Source organism: Octopus sinensis, linkage group LG9 (assembly GCF_006345805.1).
Source record: "Octopus sinensis linkage group LG9, ASM634580v1, whole genome shotgun sequence".
In the NCBI taxonomy this organism is placed as follows: domain Eukaryota; kingdom Metazoa; phylum Mollusca; class Cephalopoda; order Octopoda; family Octopodidae; genus Octopus; species Octopus sinensis.
The window spans coordinates 38,730,581-38,753,012 of record NC_043005.1 but is presented as its reverse complement, the minus strand read 5'-3'; the positions used below and the strand labels follow the sequence as shown (position 1 = coordinate 38,753,012).

General features: G+C 37.3%; 1 protein-coding gene across 2 annotated transcripts in view; it reads left to right on the top strand.

Annotated features, from left to right (window-relative positions):
- The window catches only part of LOC118764827, a 1,200,000-nt gene that overhangs the window by 898,397 nt on the left and 279,171 nt on the right, over nt 1–22,432 (top strand). For both annotated transcript variants that reach the window (XM_036505914.1, XM_036505913.1), the window contains one exon: nt 22,015–22,164. In XM_036505914.1, coding sequence (XP_036361807.1) covers nt 22,015–22,164 — 150 coding nt within the window. The remainder of the gene's footprint in view (nt 1–22,014; nt 22,165–22,432) is intronic.

The following is a 22,432-nucleotide window of genomic DNA, read 5'->3' as shown; positions in this document are numbered from 1 at the left end:
TATTATTCCAAGGCGTGCATCAACCTGGTGGTTGTAGTCGGCAATGAAGTATATTTGGAGGAAAGAAGACTGCTGAATCTCGTCTGGTAGAAGTGCACCCAATAAGATGGTAGACCTGTCCCTGCACTTTGAAAGTAGGCATCCAGCCTTCTCTGGAGGAATTTTGGCCCCGAAAGAGGTCATTTGGAATGAGCAGTTGTACTTTCGAATTATTTCAAGGAATTGTGACGAATCGGCGGTTAAACCCGCCGCGAGATCCTTCAGTAGTTGAGGTGGTTCCCGTAGGGGTGGCAGGTCCACTTTGCCACCAGAGCAGCACAAACCAGGGGCTCTCCGGCCATTTCTTGGCTTTGCAAAACTGGCATACAATTGTCATTGACCCTATCTTGATGTCGTCACGCAAGGAGAAGTTAATTGTGGCGTCGTAGTTGAATGCTAGTGACAACCAGAAAGCGGGGGCAGGGGTACGTACACCACGAATGATATCACGACGTTTGTTGATACTCTCAAGTCGAGTGCACCGTGCCTCAGCAGATTCAGATGCACGTGCGACAGCGTAGCAGTGGCATCCCTTGAAAGCCTTTCAGCTCTCGCCTCAGCACCCTCTGAAGCCCTAGCAGAAGCAGTGTTAATGGCATGTCTGGATGTCCGAATAGTCCGTTGGTGTGGAGTTTCGGCAGATCGAGCCCTGGCTGTGTTTGCGGCGTTAGCAGCTTGGCGAGCTCTCCTCTGTTGATGTGTTTCGGAAGCTTTGGCCATGGCTTTGTTTGCGGCGTCAGCATCTTGGCGAGTTCTCCTCTGCTGTGAGGTTTCGACAGATCGTGTCCTGGCGGTGCTAGTGGCGTTAGCCGCATTCCGAATGGCCCTTTGTTCGGGGTTCTCGCGAGCTCTGCGGATGGAAGCACAGTAAGAAGCCCGCATGTTTTGGCTGGACTGTTGCTCTTTCGTCAACCTCGAGCGGAGGGAAGATCTGTACGCTGCGACCCTTGCAAGTCGGGTAGAACGGTCGCTAGTAGTTTCAGATGCCTGAGCAGCGGCATAACGGGAAGCTGTTTGCGAGAGGCGCAAGGCGGTTCCTCGTGGGTCTCGCGTGCCCTTCTAGCCCTAGCAGCCGATGCCTTGGCCGTCCGAGGGCTGAGGAGGGTCCTTCTCTTCTTGGGTGGCATTTTGGTGGATAGCAATGTGTTTGGCAAAGGTGTAATAAAAAGGAACACGTGGGGTAAGTATTTTGGTGGATAGCAATGTGTTTGGCAAAGGTGTAATAAAAAGGAACACGTGGGGTAAGTATTTTGGTGGATAGCAATGTGTTTGGTAAAGGTGTAATAAAAGGAGCTCGTGGGGTAAGTATCCGAAAATGTATAAAAAGTACAAAAACGGCCAAAAAGCTGGCAGCAATGTGAGTGACAACAACGAAAAAGTCAAAAGTGATCAAACTGAACAAACGAAAGGAAATTTTTTTTGATGCACACGACAAAAGTGGTTTATAATAAACCAAGAGTTTGCAAGTAGCGTCCGAGGACCGTTAGGGTACGTCAAAAATTGAAGGTAAAACGTTTGGGGTGGTAGTTATAAAGAAAGTTTAAACAAAAAAAGTATTCGAATAACTTGCGGCTGCAGCAGCTATTAGCAGAGTGGCGGTGTTGGGGGTAAAGTCTCGAATGTAATTTCTTCCTGGTAGGAATTGGTTGGATCGAATTATCGATAGCTAAAAAGGTCAAGTTGCGTCCCCTAGACAGTCTGGTTTGTTGTTAATACACAAATTTGTTTGCTATGTGTGCCACATATGATTAAATTAACCGATTTTTTCCAATAAGTATCCTATTGGAATAAAAAGGGCTATATAGCTCCTTGGAGCAGACATGATGCTCGTTGTGAAAAAAAAAAAGATTCCTGCCAATTTGTGAAAGATATTGTCGAAAATATGTCATTGAATTTGAACGCGATTTCCCAAAATGGCATGATTTTATCGATTGTTTTGATGGTAAGGTATTGCATGGAAAACTAACGTCAGAATTGAGTTTCTTAGGGTAACATTAAGCTTCACCATGAGTTTGGTGAAAATCGATTGCAAGTTGAGAAAACTACCATAGATAATGCGTTGCATAAAAAAAGCTTAGATTCTCGAGTTGCGTCCCCTAGACAGTCTGTGGTTCATGTTTATGATTCTCGACCCCATGTCGAATTTATCAATTTTTTTCAGAACTGGGGGAACTTTTCAAAATTTTCGCTGCGTTAGTTTTGAATTATGACATTGGGCTATGTGTGTGTCAAGTTTCATCAGAATCGGTTGAAAGCCGTGGTCAGGGTGAGGGTACGAGAAAACAGACACACAGAAGCACGCACAGACAAACTGCCGTTTATATATAGAGAGATATCCATCTAGAAGATCCTGGAAGGGATTGTGCCAAATTTTGACAGTGAAAGCTACACAAACGCTGGAACGTGTCGACACTGTACAGTGTCAAAGATCCCAGCAATGCCGTCGCGCTTTAGGACCAGTTACTGCAACGACCTGGGTTTCAGGGGCAGTCTCAGAAAGCATTAAGGGAATATAAAGGAAATCGGAATAGAGTGCCCAGTAGAGACCGCAAGGAGGCAAAAGGCCTGAACGCTCAGGAAAGTATTAGTTGAAAAGAAAAGTTAGCATGGTACCGTAGGCTGCAGGTAGCAAGCCCGCTATGCATGCAAGTATTGAGCAGTTCTAACAAAACTTGTTTCGGAAATCTCTAAAACACAGTTATTGTGTATATCAAGGAGGCATTATTGTATATCCTCAAACTTTAAACAAGAGAGGTAAATGAACATAATTGTCAAGTTCGCTCCAAATGTTAGGGAGCACCATTACTAAGGATCTCTTTTGGTGAATAGACAACACATCAACACATCATCAACGCAGGTGAGACTGCATCAAAAAGATTTCCCTTCCTCATTAGTGCAGGAAAATATTTCAGGTGGGTTTCACATGAGTTTCTATAAAGATGATGTGAAAACCGCCCTAGAATATAAACGCCTGTTGCGCTTCGGTCACATAGCGTTCTTGAAAGTTTTGTCATATTGCAGAATTCAGAAACGAGAAACCTACTTTCTTGTAGTCTCCCATGTTATAAAATAGAATGAGTTTAGACACAATGGTTTCCAAAACACGAAAGGAAATAACATGAAAACATTATAAACTTTCTGTAAATGGATATAGATTTTTGCGATATGTAGTACAGTATGTATACATAAAAAGCATTTTAAAAGAAATACATTAAGAAATACAATAATATCATTGTAGTATATTTCATCACCACAAAATTGCTGCCTATTGTGTACTGAGAGGTGGTACAGTGGGAGACTTGGGAGAAGAGGTTCACTATCTTTTGCACCCTGTACATTATTGACTTCAACACCTGTTTAAGAGGTGAAGGACTTAACCGAAGTCGTTTAACGTTTACAATTCACCGTCCCTTTCTGTAACTCAGTTTATCATGTAATTCGTATGCTACGTTCATAACTGGGACCGTTAGTTTTTCCTATATACACCAATCTCTTTGCCATATTTTCTTATTCTCTGCCGTTAACTGAATAAGAATTTTGTAGCTTCTTGCTCTTCAAATTGCTCTTAAATCTAAAGCCATGTGCTATTTTGACAGACGTTTTCTCTCTGATTCTGGTAACTTAACTTTATACTACTTCAAATTCCAAATATTTTTTCACACCACAACACGTTGCTTAACTTCATGTAGCCACCTATAGGTTTACATCTCTACAGGAATGGTAATTCCGGGGCCTGTGGCTCTCGGGAGGAATAACCAAATATGTTTAAGCATACGAAAGAAATGTAAGAAATGAAAGAAATTTAAAAGATATAAGAAATGTAAAAGACAAAAGAAATGCAAGAAATTCAATCATGGGAAGATAGAGATGTGTGTCGACTTGTCTGGGCTGAAGAGGACCGGTAACTAGATCACAGAAGGGGAGATCTTTGTACCAGTACCCAGTGAAGCAGAGAGAAAGACTTCGGTCATTGTATTGTATTGACAGAAGATGAAATATGAATAGAAGAGTTAATGACTTGTAGGTACGTGGTATTTTGTTATGCAACCATGATATATACTATAAATATATTAAATGTTTTTATAAGTCAACACCACATCCTACTGCGATAGCAGTGTTTATTACGTGGTGTTGACTTATAAAAGCATTTCATATAATTTATAGTATATTATGGTTACAAAACGAAATACCACGTACCTACAAGACATTAATGTTTACATACCAGCCCTAGAAATACGTCTATGTAATTTGGTATATCCAATAACTTAATACCGCTGTATGTGGTGGATATATAAGCAATGTGTTTGGAGGCGGGAGTGGGTTTGGGTGGATGCTGATGAAGGGGCAAAACCTCCGAAATATTGTATATATACTCATTACCCATTTTTGTCTTCGATTTCATTTTTTGTTTACATCTATCATTTCGGTATGAACCGTTGTAGCAAAAAATCAGTGCTGGCTATAACTTCTGTAGAAATAACCTTAAGAAAACTATAGAAGATTGTTAAAGCGTTTCTAAGCCAATGGTTGTAGTGAATGCCTCTCAATTAGTCAAATAACCTTGTTTTAGGAAAATTATAGTGTTTTTATGTATCAGTAGCACCACCCCATATAATGGTTTACAAAAAGAACATTTTTTACTCTCTTCTACATAATACTATACATTAAATAACACGTTTTGTTTTATTCTCCACGTTACTAAAGTAAAAATAGTACGAAAATATAAAGTCGGCAAACATTTATAGATAACAAGATATATGAATTACAAGTCGCAACGAAATACGAGTAAAAGAAACACATACACATTGATTAATACACACATAACATAGATGCATTTGCGTATTATTCTGACCTTACAGGGGCGACTGACACAGCATGGCCTCTAAAGATACGGTACTAATTTTATATCTTATTCTTCTCTCGCTTATCCCCTGAAGATGCCTCAATTCAATTTTAGCCTCAAAAATTAGTTTGCTTTCAGAAACAAACATCTGTAGGGAATTACCAAAGTAGTTCTGTGAGACAACGCTTGGTATGAGAAGAACAATTTAAACGCTTAAGTGATAATAACACTGGATTTGAACAGTTATTATATTATTTAGAGTAATTTATTTTATGGAGAAATTTTCTAAATCAATCACTTTTATAATATGTTTATAATTCAGTTGCCAATTCTACCCACATTTCATTCTAGATTAATATATGAATGAATATGTATTTGAGTATGCATGCATGTATATGTAAGATAGTAGACGGACAAATGTTGCAACATCTCCGGCATACGCAGTGGATGATACACACACACACACACACATGCATACATATATATATATATATATATATATATATATATATATATATATATATCCTCTCTGTGTGTAGGTGCACATGTGTGCGTATGTGCGCATGTGTGATAGTTATCGATTTGATTTAGAGTGTGAGCTTTTGTAATCTATGTTAAAATATTTTAAACGACTCATTATCTCAAGAAGAGCCTCATGAGGCCCGTTATCAGCTACTTATGCATGAGGTTTTACCCGTGGGGCATGTTCACATCACAAAATTCCCCACCAATGAGGGATTTAAAGATTAATGCGCAGTAAGTCGAAATCAGATGAGAATAACACATACAAAAGTACAGCGCCTGAGTTAGTTTCGGGTGAACAATCCTACTTTTTGAGTAAGGTAAAGAGTTTCACATGCTATAAAAAGATGAATCGACCAGAAATTATGAAACGCATCAGTTTAATATCAGTCTATTTCAGCTGTTAATCCTTCCCAACAAAATGTATCAACTGTAAGAAAGGGAGGCAATGACTTGAATTAATAGATCTTCATCTCTCCATTATCACCTGACAGTACTTATCACTCGAACTTTGATTTCGGGTATTTGCCAGACTCCGCTTCCTATTATAGGATGCTTGTTCATCCTATCCTTGGTCCATGCCTCTTTTGACATATCTAGTTATATTTCTGTCATATCTAGTAATATTTCTGACATATCTGGTCATATTTCTGTCAACCATCTTTATCAGTCTTACTTTATTCATTTACGAGTTTAGTACATATTGAGTACGAGTTTAGTACCAACAATCCGAACATGTTGCATGCTGTACCAATATGACTGTTTATGCATGAAATAATTAAATAATGTTAAGAAGGCCAGAATATATTCGGTGTTGTCATTTTACTTATCAAAGATCAGTTAAGCCATCACCGCTATTCACTCTTGCTTTGCTTAAATTCAAGATTTATCTCCAATGGCACTTTCGTCATATTTCTGTCAACCATCTTTACCAGTCTAACCTTACTGAATTAACATGTTTATCCCAAGATTTATTCCCAATGACATTTTTTTACTAGAATTCATTATATCGATAATGACAATTTTCTTCTGCTCAATCCAAATTTAATGTTAAGCCAAGATTGTTTGTTTCTCTAAATTATGTTAACACCAACTTAACTATTAGTTTTCTACGCAGAGGACGCATTCGTGTATTTTAATTCCAGTTATAATTTTTACTTGCATGTACGAGGGGCGTTCAATAAGTAATGCCCCTGACCCACTTCCCATAGCAGTAGAGCAACGAAACTTGGCACAGTTATTAGTCTTTTTCTACATAGCAACCACTCAGAGTTACGCATTTCTCCCATTGTTTGATGCAGCTCTGGAGACCATTTTTGTAGAAGACCCCAGCTTGGTCCTCCAACCTGAAAGTGACTTCAGAAATCAAGGCTGCATCATCTGGGAAACGCTTTCCTTTCAAAAACAACTTCATGGCTGGGAAGAGGTGAAAATCCGAGGGTGCAAGGTCAGGAAAGTAGGAGGATGGGGGAGGAGTTCATAGCCATACGCCTGTGCTTCTGATCAGGCGACAAGCGAGTTGTGGACCGGAGCGTTGTCCTGCAGGAGGAGGATGCCTTTGCTGATCTTGCCCCGCCTCTTGATTTTGATAACTTCTCTTAATTTCCTCAAAAGTGAAGCATAATAGGCTCCTGCAATTATGTTACCCTTTGCCAGGAAATCTGTCATCACTACTCACTACTGTGAGCATGACCTTGCCAGCGGAGGGCTGCACCCTTGCCTTCTTTGGAGGGGGTGAGTCACGGTGCTTCCACTGCATTGACTGGGCTTTGGTCTCTGGATCATCGTAATGGACCCAGGTTTCATCCTGTGTAATCAGTCTTTTGAAAAATTTTGACTCATCTTCTTGGCACATCTCCAAATTCACCCTCGAGCACTCGACGCGTTCTTGCTTCCGGAAAGGCGTGAGCAACATGGGAATCCATCTGGCAGACACCTTTTGCATATGCAAATGGTCATGAATGATAGTTTCCACAGACCCGGTACTAATCTTGACCTCATGGGCTATTTGGCGAATAATTATGCGTCGATCTTCCAAAATGACAGCCTCAACTTGACGGACAGATGCCTCATCAATGGCAGAAGGGGCGACCAGATCTGGGAGCTGTTTCCACAGAGTTCCGACCATGTTTGAATTCACGATGCCAGCGTTTTACAAGGTCATATGATGGGGCATCATCACCATAAGTTACTTTTATTTCATCAAAAGTCTCCCGTGGTGTGCGTCCTTTCAAATACAAAAACCGGATCACTGCTCGACACTTAACAGGCTCCATTTCACACTTGACTCGGTTCAAACACCCGTAAATCAGAAACCACAATTAATTCAGAGCTGTAATTTGCCACTTACTCTATTGAGATATACATAATTGCACATGCAAAATTTCAGCTAGATCAAACAACTGCAAGTGGGTCAGAGGCATTACTTATTGAACGTCCCTCGTATGTCAATGTTTAATAGCGCACAATCTTTGTCTGTGCCTGGCTAGGATTTGGTAAATATTAGCAACTCTGATTCACCGAAGAAATCTAATAACACCGAAACGTGTCCGAAATTGTCCTACTACTTTTAAAGTTCGTGCCTGCTTCCCACTATATAACACCATTCAAATCAATTCCTCTCCTTTCTTGACCCAAATTAATCATTAAGGTAGTGATTTTTCTTTTCGTTGCGAATGTGATTTTAATAAGTTATTGTATTTGTGGTGGTTGGAGAAGTGGCATAGTATTGGGTGTTCGGGGTGAGCGGCCATTTATACACGTGCGTGTGCGCTAATTGAAGCAATGATACGTCTAAGAAAGGAACCTACCAATTTGGATACCGCTCAGTGCGGCCAAAATCCACGGTACGCCATTGGGTTGGGCCCACTACATTAAATACATCAGCACAGATTTAATTATGTGTGACAGGCCACATTAGTTCTGATCTCATATTTCCTTTACATCCATAGATCGGCATTGGGCCGAAGCAGCAGTAGAAATGGTTCTTCTATGTAGTGGTATACACCATTCAGTAAAACAGTCCAGCTCCAGGTGCCACTGATTAATCTGTAACTTAATTATGCTTTTATTAGTGAACAGAGATCAAGGAGGAACTCTACATTAAGCCGTTATTTCATTGCATTGAAATTCACAGTTCCGGTACTCCGGAGATGTGATTAGAATATCGTAAGAAAGGATCGCAGGATGGATTGTTCAAGGTGAGCCAACTGGCAGGAGACCTAAGAATAGAAAAGAATAAGTTGGTTGGATGATATTCATGGTCTTAGACGGTCATACTTGGTAATCCAGCCAGAAAGAAAGATGACAATTGTTTCTGTTAGGTCCCTATGGAGGAAGTACCTGAGGACACTAACCCTAGGGCAATCCCTGGAATAGGAGAAACGGAATGGATGAATTGGATAAGCCTAAAGCAGTAACTTAGCAGATAGTAGGAAAAGGGATATTGCGATGTTAATTCTTATAGCAAGAGAAATATATTATTCGAATTCAAACTTAATACAAAACAGCGTCGAAAGAGTGATGCGAAAAATCATACTTCAGAAAATGGTGGCCATATATTTCTCTTCCTACGTTTGGATTATGAAATTCTTCTTTTCCAATATACCGTCTTCAATCGTAGTCACACGAAAATAAAAAAAAAACACAAATATAGGAATTAAATCACAACTAAACAAATCTGAACTCCTCTGCGCACGTATATAAAACCTGTTCTGTTCGAATGCGTATAAAAATAATGAACTATATACTTGCTGCAAACAGATATGCACGTATATATGATCTCACAAACAGATTACTTCTCATATTCAACAACTCACGAACCTCATATGTGTATTTAAACAGACTGTTATATAAACACCTGATCATGTGAAAATAACAACGAACACATATGCTTTTAAAGTCCAGCTCAGACAAACACGCAATAATGATACACAAACACACACACTCACATGAATATAATATATATATATATGCACACAGACAGACACACACACACACTCACATATAATATCCACGCATACATACAAATGCAGCTGTGTGAAAACATGTAAAGCGTATTCAGATATTTAGACACGTGTACATTCAAACATGCAACCCACAAATATCTGATTACATTCAAACAACCATATCCACCGCACGTACATTTTAGAAAAATTACGAAAAATCCACGCTCAGAAACGATAGACAAACATGCAATATATAATAACATAGAGAGATATTTAAGCACAAATATTTGAAGATAAACACAAACCTATCTCCCTCTTATATACATGTATGCAAATGAAGAAGACAAACGCATACGTATATTAAATCACGTATATTCAGCAACAAATATAGACACGCATGCGCATGCGTGACATCGATTAGGTTCAAGCAACAATCGATGAAGCATTTCCAATAACCGAATATAACATTCATTGGATTTTGCTGTGATAGAAATAGATGTAGATTTGGCATATTTGGTAAACATTTGCATACGGATTTTACTGATTCCTATATCTGCCAACATATTTTCTCACGTCGCTATCTTTGGTGGTAGATAATCCTGTTTGTTTGTTGCTATTTTTGATTGTATTTATAATATTTCTTTTACTCTTATTTTATAAGGATTTTGAATTTTTTTTGGTTCCTGTACGTGGGAATTATCCAATCAGATTGAACTGTTAGGCAATATATACTCTCATCGGTTCATCAAAGTTGTGTGTTTTTGGAAGTACATAACTAAAAAAATGTATGTAAGTATATATATATATATATATCTAAATATATATATATATGTGTGTGTGTGTGTGTGTATACACGAGTGTGTGCGTGTATTGTGTAAATATAAATATACGTTATGTATTCATAAATATATGCATATGTTTGTATATGTATTATATATGTATATATCTATGTCTGCACGTATACACACATATGTACATTCACATACATGCATATATATATATATATATATATATATCTAAATATATATATATATGTGTGTGTGTGTGTGTGTGTATACACGAGTGTGTGCGTGTATTGTGTAAATATAAATATACGTTATGTATTCATAAATATATGCATATGTTTGTATATGTATTATTATATGTATATATCTATGTCTGCACGTATACACACATATGTACATTCACATACATGCATATATATATATATATATATATATATATATATATATATATATATTCACACACACACACATATATATGTGTATGTATATATAATACTTGATGTCCCAAAGCATGCATATGTACATTGATTGATCATAAAGTCAATGTTTATTAAAAAAATTCTTTTTCAAATTTGATAAAAATCTACACACTGAATTAAATTTTTCATGAACCGTTGATTTCAAAACGGTGACCAATATGGCTCAGTCACTACTGATAAGATGAACCAATGGAATAGAAACATTAAGAAGCGCATAGAAGTGTGCATTCTCGTTCAATGCCTGCCTTCAATTCGTCGACTGTAGCCAGTTTTGTGGCATAAATTTGTGTTCAAAATATCCCCGTAAATCTTCTGGTGGTGTGAGACCAGATGGACGCAGCGGGTATTGGACCTCATCGTCTAACTCACCTCTTCACTCAAACCTCTTCGAAGTAGGTTCTTACATCGATATAGATATTCCAACCCTGTCCCACGACGGATAACGTATGATCAAATGCGCTTTTATAATTTGCCATCATCGAGTGCTGCTTACAGAAACATGTGTAATAGATAAAATAAAAGAATATTAAATTCATACTTCATATTTTCCTTTAACAAAAGGTGTGCACTTTGTATTATATAATTGCCCTATATTGGTCGTACTGATCCCTATAGGTTAACGCAGCATATTCGGATTTTCATGAATACTATCAAGACCTACAACCAATACGGTATTTCGTACGTGTGTGTGCTCACGTGTGCTTACATCTTTCGACTGTATTTGCTGCCATTGGATATAAACATTGAGGATAAACCGGCGCTCCTTTAACGAAGTCCACTGTCTCTTGTGCCATCTCACCTTCAGAAATATCCTAATTTAGTAGTAGGTTTAGAAAATACATAACCCGCCAGACTAGATTGATTTTCTTTAAATTATATAAGTTACCTACGCCATAAATGTATTTTACTCCTTTTGTATAAGTTTAAGTCTCTTATGTACTGGATATTAGGTTGGAAAACTCTCGTTACTGATGACGTCATTTGAGATGGTGGAATGTATTCACGACTTTCTTCTTTTGTTTATACAATAACACTGTACTTTTCATTAATGCTATGTCAACTTTGGAGAATTCTTGTTTCTTGAGATTTCCGCTTCTCATACGAAGCTAGTTTTGATTACCAATTGCTATTTATGTCACATTCTCTAGAAGCAGAAATATTTTCAGTAAATCAAGAATTCGTGTTGTGTGTATTTTGTATATCTGTATTTGTGGCTGTTGTTCAGAAATCGTGATATAAAAATAAGAGCAGAGAATATACAGCGACCTTTCCATTACTGGTGTTTATTTGAATCAAGTTTATATGCAGTTCCTGAAGTAATATGTAACCAGGCTCAAATCGACCATGTATATCGTCAGTTTGATTCATACTGTTCACTCTCCAAATGACTATTTATTTTCGGATGGCAGATATCAGCTCAGATCAGCAAAGTGTTTTGTTTCTAAAGTCATAAAAAAGACCATCGGCTCTTGTTAGATTTATTTCTCAGAGGAAACTTTTTGTTGATGAGTGATATAACGACGTCGAAAACCCGGCTATCTCAGAATTTCTCGTACTAGTGAATCGGTTTGTTCTCATGTGACACAACACAACAGCGATTAAAATATTTTTGTTCGAATCTACGGGAAAGTATTAAGAATCAATAGAAATACAAAGTCATTGTATTCTTGGCGTTCACCGAGCATATTATGATTTATTAAACATACAACTCTCACCGCTCCCCGCTTCCATGATTAATTACCCAACACCGAAAGGATGTTAATGGTTTGAAAGCATACTAACAGACTTCTTCCATCCGCTTTCCGCAATTCTTTATCATAATTACTAACTGTGGGGTATAACTCAATCCTGTCTGTCCAAACCCTGATAGGCCAGGTTATCAACATAGGTTAATAAGTTCAATTAAATTTTATAAAATCTCTCTTTTGTAAAAGAAAAACAAAATTGTGGTGTTTTCTCTTTTTTTTTACAAGGAAAGTATTGGGATATCAAAATTATGATATTTTCCGTTTTATGGTGATAAAGGCAATTTATGCTTTGACTAATTAATCGATTAATTACCTAAGTAATTAATTAATTATTTTGGCTATATTTTATTTTCCCAATGATTTTGTTTTTCTTTTTTTTGTGTTTACTTCGACTGTACTTTAACAACCATCGAATCAGTTATGCTGGAATAGAGATGTAGTGTGGTATCATCTTGCTTATAGCATCATCATCATCATCAGTAGTAGTAGTAGTAGTAGTAGTAGTAGTAGTAGTAGTAGTAGAAGTAGTAGTAGTAGTAGTAGTAATAGTGGTAGTAGTAGTACTAACAACGGTAGCTTTATCAAATTTAGTAAATATTCTCTCTCTTGTTGCTTCGCCCATTCCTCCCTAAAGAAGCAAAGTAATAATCTAAATCCTTACAGCCGAGCTCATTACATCTGCTTTCATTCTTCAAGTTGTGTACATCTAAAACTACAATAACTGATACCTTTTAAGACGGTTGGGTGTAATTTAAAGAAAATTTGGTTGATATCTTTTGCAAATCTAGCCATCACACAGACAATCCTTAATTTGGTTTCTCAGGTCCCTAATTGACTTTTCTCAGGTGACGTTGGTCTTACTGGTATTATCCATATTCTTTTATCTTTCATCTTTTACTTGTTTCAGTCACTGGACTGCGGCCATCGTAGACCATCACTTGAAGAATTTACTTGAACAAATGAACAGTAGTACTTAATTTTTTTGTTAAGTCTGGCATTTATTCTAAAAGTGTATTTTGGCGAACCTCTAGATTGCGGGTACATAAGCGGACCAATACCAGTTGATATGCGGTAGAAGAGAAAAACATAAACACACACACACACCCAAAAGCACATACACACGCATACACAGACACAAACATACGCACACACACACACGCATGTTTAATATGCGAGGGAGTTCCACACAGTTCTCGTCGGCCAAAGTAACACTTTAGTTATTGGTTGGCTCACGTCTGCAGAAGAAATTTGCCCCAAGATGCTGCGCAGTGGGACTGAACTCGAAACCATGTTGTTGCAAAATGTGCTATCTAACAACACAGACATGCCTTGTGCCTATGTTAATACTGTTTCTGGGGAATAAAATGCGTAAAAATTCTATTCTGGCTCAAAGTTGAAGTCATCTCGCTTCTGTTACAAGCGATCGCCTTTCGGAAAACCATGGCCATCAAGACATCGCACTTAATATTATTGGATTTTTTTAAATTTCCAAAAGATGATATTAGGAATAATGTGTTTCGCGTGTTTGTTGATGTTTAATGTTATTACTATTATCGTTGTTCTTATTGCTGTTGTAATGTTCCCTATCACCTTTGTTGTAGTTGTTGTTAATGTTTTGTTGCTGTTTACATGGCTGGATAACACGTGTCAGTAAATCTGTGGCTCCGATAAAAAAACATAAATGATCCATAATTTGAATCTGTATAATACCGTGTTTCATTAAAAAATTTTTTTAGCCATAAAGCAAACTACCTAAATATTTAAGACTTCAATAAAAATTATGTTTATCAACGAATAGGTGAAAAAGTGCAAAACTCTTGTCTCAGAATCTTTTGATATCATTTGAAGCTTAGTGTTTTATTATTTCTCGCACAATGTCGTATGTGAGTTGTGCTGGGGCGCAAAAATCGCGCAGGGTGTGCCCTAAAAACAAATGTACACATGGATATTTTTATCCTTGCTGTTTCATATGGTTATGCAGAATTAATTCCAGTCTGGCAAGTTTCAGAAAATAACAGTAAACGAATTGTTTGAGGATTTATAAATAAGAACATAAGTTCCTGTTTCGTTCAGAAAGCTCGAAGCAGTGTCTACAACTGAAGAAAAGAAATTGAGGTAAAACAGCGGTGTATGATAGACCGATGGCATAATTTGGAGCTTGGTGTGCTTTTCGAAACAAATTCTGTTGGTAGCGTTGTTCTCCAAGACAAAAACTCCTGCAGTGAGTACCAGTAACGTTCGAATGGGCAAGAACATAATTACGATAAATCCGTGCATCTTTATGTAATTAATATTTTTTAACGGTCAGAAGCTTGATAAATGAAATTTCTATGAAGTCTCTCACTGGATTGGTTATTGTTTTCCCATTGCTCTTTCTATATCTGATTATATTGGCGCTGTTATTGTAATCTTGTTAATATTCTGACTGTTGCTGTATCTTAAATATTGATTCTAAGATGCCTATCATTTACACAAGCATGAAAACGCGACATACTGCTGTTGCGATGAAAATAATTGGGTTGTCAGATAAATTCGTTCGCTTTTTTTGCACGTCGTACTTCTATATATGTCTGAAAAGCAGGTAAAATTTATTCAAATTCCAAATACGATAAGCATAAGTTAAGGAGGAAGAATAGAGCATTTATTCAGATAGCATTCGAAATTATTAAAATGCGTAGTGGGTGCGGAACGAATCTACAGTTTAGAGACAATGTACAGTTTAGAGATTAGCTAGTTTCAACACTTTGTGTAGTATATATGTTGTTGTTAAGAGAACATATTTCAATTAGTCGAGCAGGTTTAAATTTCCTGGAAAAGATTCTTTCGTAATTTCCCTTTTTAATTTCTTCATACATTGAGGCAAGAAACTGGCCGGATTTAGCAGCATTGGTAAAGTATGTCGGAGATAATACTTTACGATATATTGTTGCGTATTTTTATGCCGTCAGTTCAAATCCCTCTGATGATAGACTCAGATGCAACAACGGTCATAGCGGTGGCGGACAGAACACAAAAATAGAAATCGTATATCTGCAGATATATTTTTAATGGCCATCCGCATTCTTTAGGTTTTTGATTTCTAGTTATAGGCTCGGGTTTGATTGTTTGGGCTTACGAATTTCGCTTCGCAACGACTTCATTCCGAGATCGAACCCTTTTTGGTGAGGTGTTCAATGACTGTGATCTTTCAACGGGTGTCCGAGACTCATGAGATGAAAAGAGTATGGCATCCTCAAACCAGAAACCTGAGCCGAATGTTTGCAACGATTCGGCTTACAACACTCAACGTGCTAGGGGTTTGAGCTGTTGAACCGAGCTACTGGTTAAGTTTACCACCGAAGTAGAACATTGCAAGATTTGAACTCAGGATGCAAAGAACAGAAACAAACACTGAGGGGTAGCTTGTTCGCCGTCCTTGCACTTCTGCCAATCCACCTCATATATTTTTTATTCATCTCCAAAGACATTTTATATCTCTTACATTATTTAGTATGTGTAGATGTAATAGTATCCATATATTTCTGGTTGATTTTAACTACGGCAAACAAAAGTAATTTCAAATTTGTTCGTATCAAATGTGAATCGAGGGTAAATAATTTTAAACCCCAGCAAAGCGCATTTACATGCACATATAGGCACACTTGATTGCGTACCCATGTGTATGTACTCATACCAATTTGTATACATGTATGAATACATATATGCATACGTCCGTCTGTCCATCCATCCATCCATCCACCCAATTTTTGTATAAATATAGATACCTATAAATAAATGCACGTGTTTAAATGTATATCTATGTATAAATATGTACACACACACGCACACATTCTTTTCTACTCTTAGCACAAAGCCCGAAATTTTGAAGGAGTGGACTAGTGAATTAGATCGACCCCAGTACGTAACTGGTACATAATTTATCGACCCCGAAATGATATAAGGCAAAGTCGACCTTGGCGGAATTTGAAATCAGAAGGTAAAGACAGACGAAATACTGCTAAGCATTTCGCCCGGCGTGCTAACGTTTCTGCCAGCTCGCAGCCTTACACGCACCTCCCCACACACACACACATACACGCACACATTGACACCTACGTACACGCTTACATACGTACATAATACATAGATACAGAGTAGTAGATAAACACGTTACCCCTCACACACACATATTGTATGTATACACACACATACATATTCATATATATATATATATATATATATATATATATATATATATATATATTCTCCCATACAAAAGACATGTTTGTTCGCTCGGTATAGATTCAAAATACTCGATCGGTTTATTCTATGGAGGTCACGAGCCGTTTGCGTTGAGCAAATCTTACTTTGTGCAATGGGAGATACCCAAAGCTAAAAGAGAGCTAAAACAACATCAATTGAAAGTAAAATGAAAGCATGATACAATCTTTTGTTAGGAAATATCACGAATTCTAACATGTAAAATTTACAACTGTTAAAGAATTCAACTCTAAACTGTCATAGTTTTCGCAAGGCGCTTTGACACAATCATCATAACAGAGTGTAGCAAATCGAAGCGACTGAGGAGACTTTTATATTTATTTCGTAAATATAATGGAAATTTATGGCACGAAAGAGGGCGCCACTAGGCCTGTTATTGCTTTATAGTTCGTCTGCCATGCCTCCCATAAACAGACGTCGCCGCTTCCTTCTTCATTTCTTCTTCTTCTTCTTAGCCTTCTCCTCCTCTCCTTTCACTTTATCCTCTTCTTATTCCTCTTCTCCATCTACTCTTTTTCTTCTTCTCCTCCCTCTTCCTTTTCTTCTTTTCTCTCCTCCTCCTCCTCCTCCTCCTCTACTACTACTACTACTACTACTACTACCACCACCACCACTACTACTACTGCTGCTACTACGACTCCGTCTTTTCCTTCCAATTTTCCACCCCTTTCTTTTGTTTTTATTCTTAGTCTTATTATTGTTAACGTCGTCAATATTGCTACCATGAGCATCATCATCATCATCATCAGCAGCAGCAGCATCGCTGTTATTCTTATCTTTATTAATTTTAGCATGATCCTCATCATTATTATTACTCGTTTACTTGGTATTATATCAACGACACTATTTCATACTTGTTATTTTCTTAAATGAAGAACTAACTACTAAAGTGAAATATTCATTGGAAGTGACAAACCAACATTTATTTAATTTTATCATACTATATTTCATCTCCTGACCTATGTTTGTCTGTCTATTGAGGTGAAAAACAGACATTCAGTAAATGCTAAAAGTGTTACACTCGCATTCAGTTCTTCAGAAATGCTTCCTTTGTCGAACTTCTGGATTTCCTTGGCAGAATGTCAGCACAAGGAATATAATAATTTCTTCATAACACTTGGTGAGATTAGAGATTAGTATTTGAAATTATTGAATAACGAAAGAGAGATACAAAACATGATTATTTAATCATGTATTCTTACTTGTTATGAAGGTATTAACATTTCTCGTCTTAGGTAATTATGTATAGCACCATTTCATCCTTTTTAGAAATCATCAGTATGACATCATCTGAAGTGTATAAGCTAAAACCTTTTTGAAGTGGGACTTCTCTTATAGTTACAATAATTACAGTCTGGATGATATTAATAGAATAGTTTCTTATTTTTGTCTTTTTTTTTCATAGGGTGATAGTATCACTAAAATGTTCATTCATTAAATACCCATAATAACCTCCTGAATACAACGGGTTGGATATTTAAAACGCTTGTGTTTATACAACTGACCATGAATTAAACAACAAAAAACCATCGTACACGACGGTATTGCAGAGACAGTAACTTATACTTCTTTGCAGTTCCCAGAAGCTTGTACCTAGCCGCTTAGTATACTATCAGCCCTCCTCCATTTAGGGATACATCATAATGAAAAAGACAGGTCAATACATGGAGCCACAAGTGTACCGAATATTGTTTAAGAATAACCGTATATATCTACCTTCGGGCCCTCCCTCCGGATTTCCAGTAGGGACTTACTACTTTAGTCTTTTTGTATTCTTATCGTGGGGATTTGTGCAGATCTAGTCCCACTCTTTCGTCCTTCAAATTTCTGTTGGTCTGGCCTTCTTCTGCCCCAGAGTGCAGCACCCTGGACAAGTGACTTCTACTACAATAATTTGTGTTTAATTGTATGTATTTCCTGTTGCTGTTTGATTCTGATAGTTGCTGGTGCGATTGCTATTATTGTTGTTGTTTCTGACGTTGTAATTGCAAACTGGTTTTATGGTTGTTAATATAGTTTGATTGATTTCTTCTGTATTCACTGTTGATCTTGTGGATTAAAAATTAATCTGTTTACACTCTGCTTCCAGAGGACACTATTTGCTTTTGTGATTAGCTGCATCTTACAGCATTGCTTTTGTTGTACCAATAGTAATAGTAGTAATAATAATAACAATTGTATTTGTAGCACTTGTTGCTGTTGCCGTTGGGGATAATGATTAATGCTGTTGCTGCTGCTTTTTATCGTTTGTATTGTGAGTGTTAAACTGGTTAATTCTTTCATGCGCTGAGCTTCAATGATACAGTATGTCAGTTCCTAGTTTTGGTTTACAGTGTTATTAATTAAAAAGCTAACTCCAAGATGCAACATTACAGTATCTCTTCTAGACGTACTAAATAAGTAATTGCAAGTGGGGTATTACATTACAAAGTTGGTGACATAATACATCATATAACTATTAAACATATTTCGAAGTACATCTACGCTAGTATATCGCGGATCCATTCATCACTGATCTGATATAAAACGCTATACTGATTTGTTACGCTCATCTCAAATTCATCTGTGATAACACAGATTGACAATCAGTCAAAGATTCTAATTGGACCGCAAAAGGTTGCGTTAGTAGCCATCCACAAAGCGTCGTCTGAGGTCTCGAAACAAAACCAATTTGCCCATATATTCTGCTATTAGTTTATAACTGATTCATTTAACACGGTGGGCTTTTAAAAAGCGAACACTCGTATTAAACGAGGGTATATGTAACTGAATCGTACTTGGATCAACTCAGGATCTATTCGAAGTGAACTGTAGATATTTAGATTTTCAGGGTTAGAGTCTATTTGAAAATGTTCATACTTACCTATGATTAGGATTTTAAACCGAGATTAATAAACCTTTTTGATATAATTATAGGCATATTTATGACTGTGTGGTTAAAAAGATCGCTTTGCAAACCAGTTCTTTCGGGTTCAGTCCCATTTCGTGGCACTTACGTCAGTTGTTTTCTACTTTAGCTTCGGGCCGACCAATACCTTGTGAATGAATTTGGTGGAAACTGTGTGGAAGCTCAACTTACACACACAGACACGCACACACACATGCTTATATGCTTTTACTAGTTTCAGTCATTTGATTGAAGACATGCTAGAGTACCCTCTTGAAGGGTTTTAGTCAAACAAATCGAACCCAGAGCTTATTTTATCGACCTGGTAAGTTACAGGGACGTAGACTCACCCACGATACAGTGCTGGGGGGGGGACAAACAGAGACACAAAGGCACAGGCACATAGATATATGCATATATATATATATACACGATGGGTTTCTTACAGTTTCCATCTACTAAATTCACTCACAAGCCTTTGATCGGCTCGAAGCTATAGTAAAAGAAACGTTTTAAGGTGCCACGCAGTGGGACTGAACCCGGAACAATGTACTCGGAAAGTAAGTTTCTTAGCACATGCTCGTGCGTGTGTTTGCATGTGTGTTTGTGTTTGCCTCCCACCATCTATTGACAACCGGTTCATCAAAAGGAACGGATAAGATAAGTGCCAGGTTTAGAAATAAGTACTGGGCGCGAATTGTTCGACTAAACACAGGATGGTCGAAGTCTAGCGACTGCTATATTCATTTTCAGGCTTTTGAAAGAAGTTTCTTTATTCCGTTTAAGCACCGCTCTTTCACTGTATCTCTGTCATTCGACTATCTGAGTTACCTCCTCATGAATTAACGCGTTGGTGGCTAAGTATTTTTGAGACTCATGGTAACCTTAATATATTTCCTCTGGTTGAATGTATTTCCTCGGCGTGAAAGTGCATGAGAAGGCAGTGCTCTTATTACGGATACAATTCACCCAACGAGCTTCTATAGTTTCTTCCGGCTCAATTTAACTCACATGGTATGGAGCAATGTAAGGCCATAGAAAATTTTGTTTGGCCAAGATGATACCCACCTTCTTCAATGGAAGAAGCCTATGCAACTATAAGTACAATCAGGAAGGACATTGAAATGCTGAGACATATACCTAATACACACACATACCTACAAGCACATACATATGCATGACATTTATGTGCGTATGTAAGTGTCTCTGTGTATGCTTATGTGTGTGTGAGAGTATATATATATATATATATATATATATATATATAATTAAGATAAAGAGCAGTGTTCAGTGTTATACCAAAAAGGGAAACTATAATTGTTACTAAATAAGCCTAGGGTGTTAGAAACATCTACATTGCTAGATAAAAGAGCTAGTCACCCTAAAGCTGGAGTCAAAGCACATAATTGTACACTTATATACTGACAGGCACTATAATCGCCGGAAAACAGCTACCGTGAATTCCCTATACTGACCGGTCAGTTTCGGCAATTTCCGTTGCTTCATCAGTTGAACCAGTCCTTATGAATGAAGCAACGGAAATTGCCGATCGATAATTGCCTATACTGACCGGTTAGTTTCGGCAAATTCCGTAGTTTCATCACTGGAGCCTGTCCTTACTGATGAGGCAACAGAAATTTTTGTATATACTATAAGCGTCCATTAACGAATCCATAAATTTTTATGGTGAAAACATATATACTGACGGAAAATTATGTCCGGAAACTGCCGAAGTCGATCTAGTCCTTACTGATCATTACAGCAGTAGAGCATTTTAGCTCTTATTTCTAGCATTGTAACTGTTTCTAACACCCTAGTCATATTCAGTAACAACTATTAGTTTTCCTTTTTGGTAAAATATTTCCCATTACTATATTAATTTTCTGTATACATTTTAGCGATTCGCTAAATCAGCCATAGATTTTTATGGGGGAAACATATATACTGACGGAGAAATAAGTCCGGAATCTGCAGAATTCGCGCCAGTTCTTACTGATGAGGCAACGGAAATTGCATCATCCCTACATGTTTTCTCTCTCTCTCTCCTATTGTTTCCTCTCAGTCCTTTCTGTCGAAGAGCGCAGGTTCAAAACGTCAAAGACTTTTCCATTTCTTCTGAGCGTTAAAGTTGTTTCTTGTTCCTTCACCTATCTTCGTCTTTCGTATTCTGTAAATTTGAACATACATATGTGTGGGAATTGTGTGTATACTTATATACACATGCGTATGTTCATGTGTATATGTGAGTGTATTTGAGTGTGTGTTTGTGTGTGTGTATTCAACAGTCAATAACCGATGAGTCTTTTAGCTTTCAAATTTTCTAGAAATATTTCTGCTGTCATCATATTCTTTAAATGATGACAAGTCTACGTTTATCCTGAAGTCTCTTCTAAGTAGTCCTGAACCATAATCTCTGCAGATAATAATGTTGATAATTACTGTTAGACGTACACTAAAGAAAATATGTTTTCAAAATCAATTTTATATTTTACCCTGACAAATAGGGTCGTCTGCGATATCGAGGTGCTAAACTACCAGAACAACGAGCGGTATATTATGACGAAGAAATCACTAACATTTCAACTGAAAGCTGGCATGAATACTACTTCGGCGCATGCCGAATTGGATAAAAAAATCAGATCCTTCCTTTTCAGGTAAGTCCTTAGCACTCCCACCAATTCTGTTTTTCAAAACTTGTTCGTCTTTTCGTAAGTTCAAGTAACTTTCTCAGTTTTTACTTTATATTTCTGACAGAGAGGAAAGGAAAGTAAATACATTAAATAAATATAGACGGGGACTTAAATTTGACCGAAAGCAGACGTTTTCTGATTTTCTGTATCGTCTAGTTAGATATTGACTGGACAGACAAAGTGTAGCTGTTGTATATGTAAACAACTGTTATAAATATTGACTACATAAATA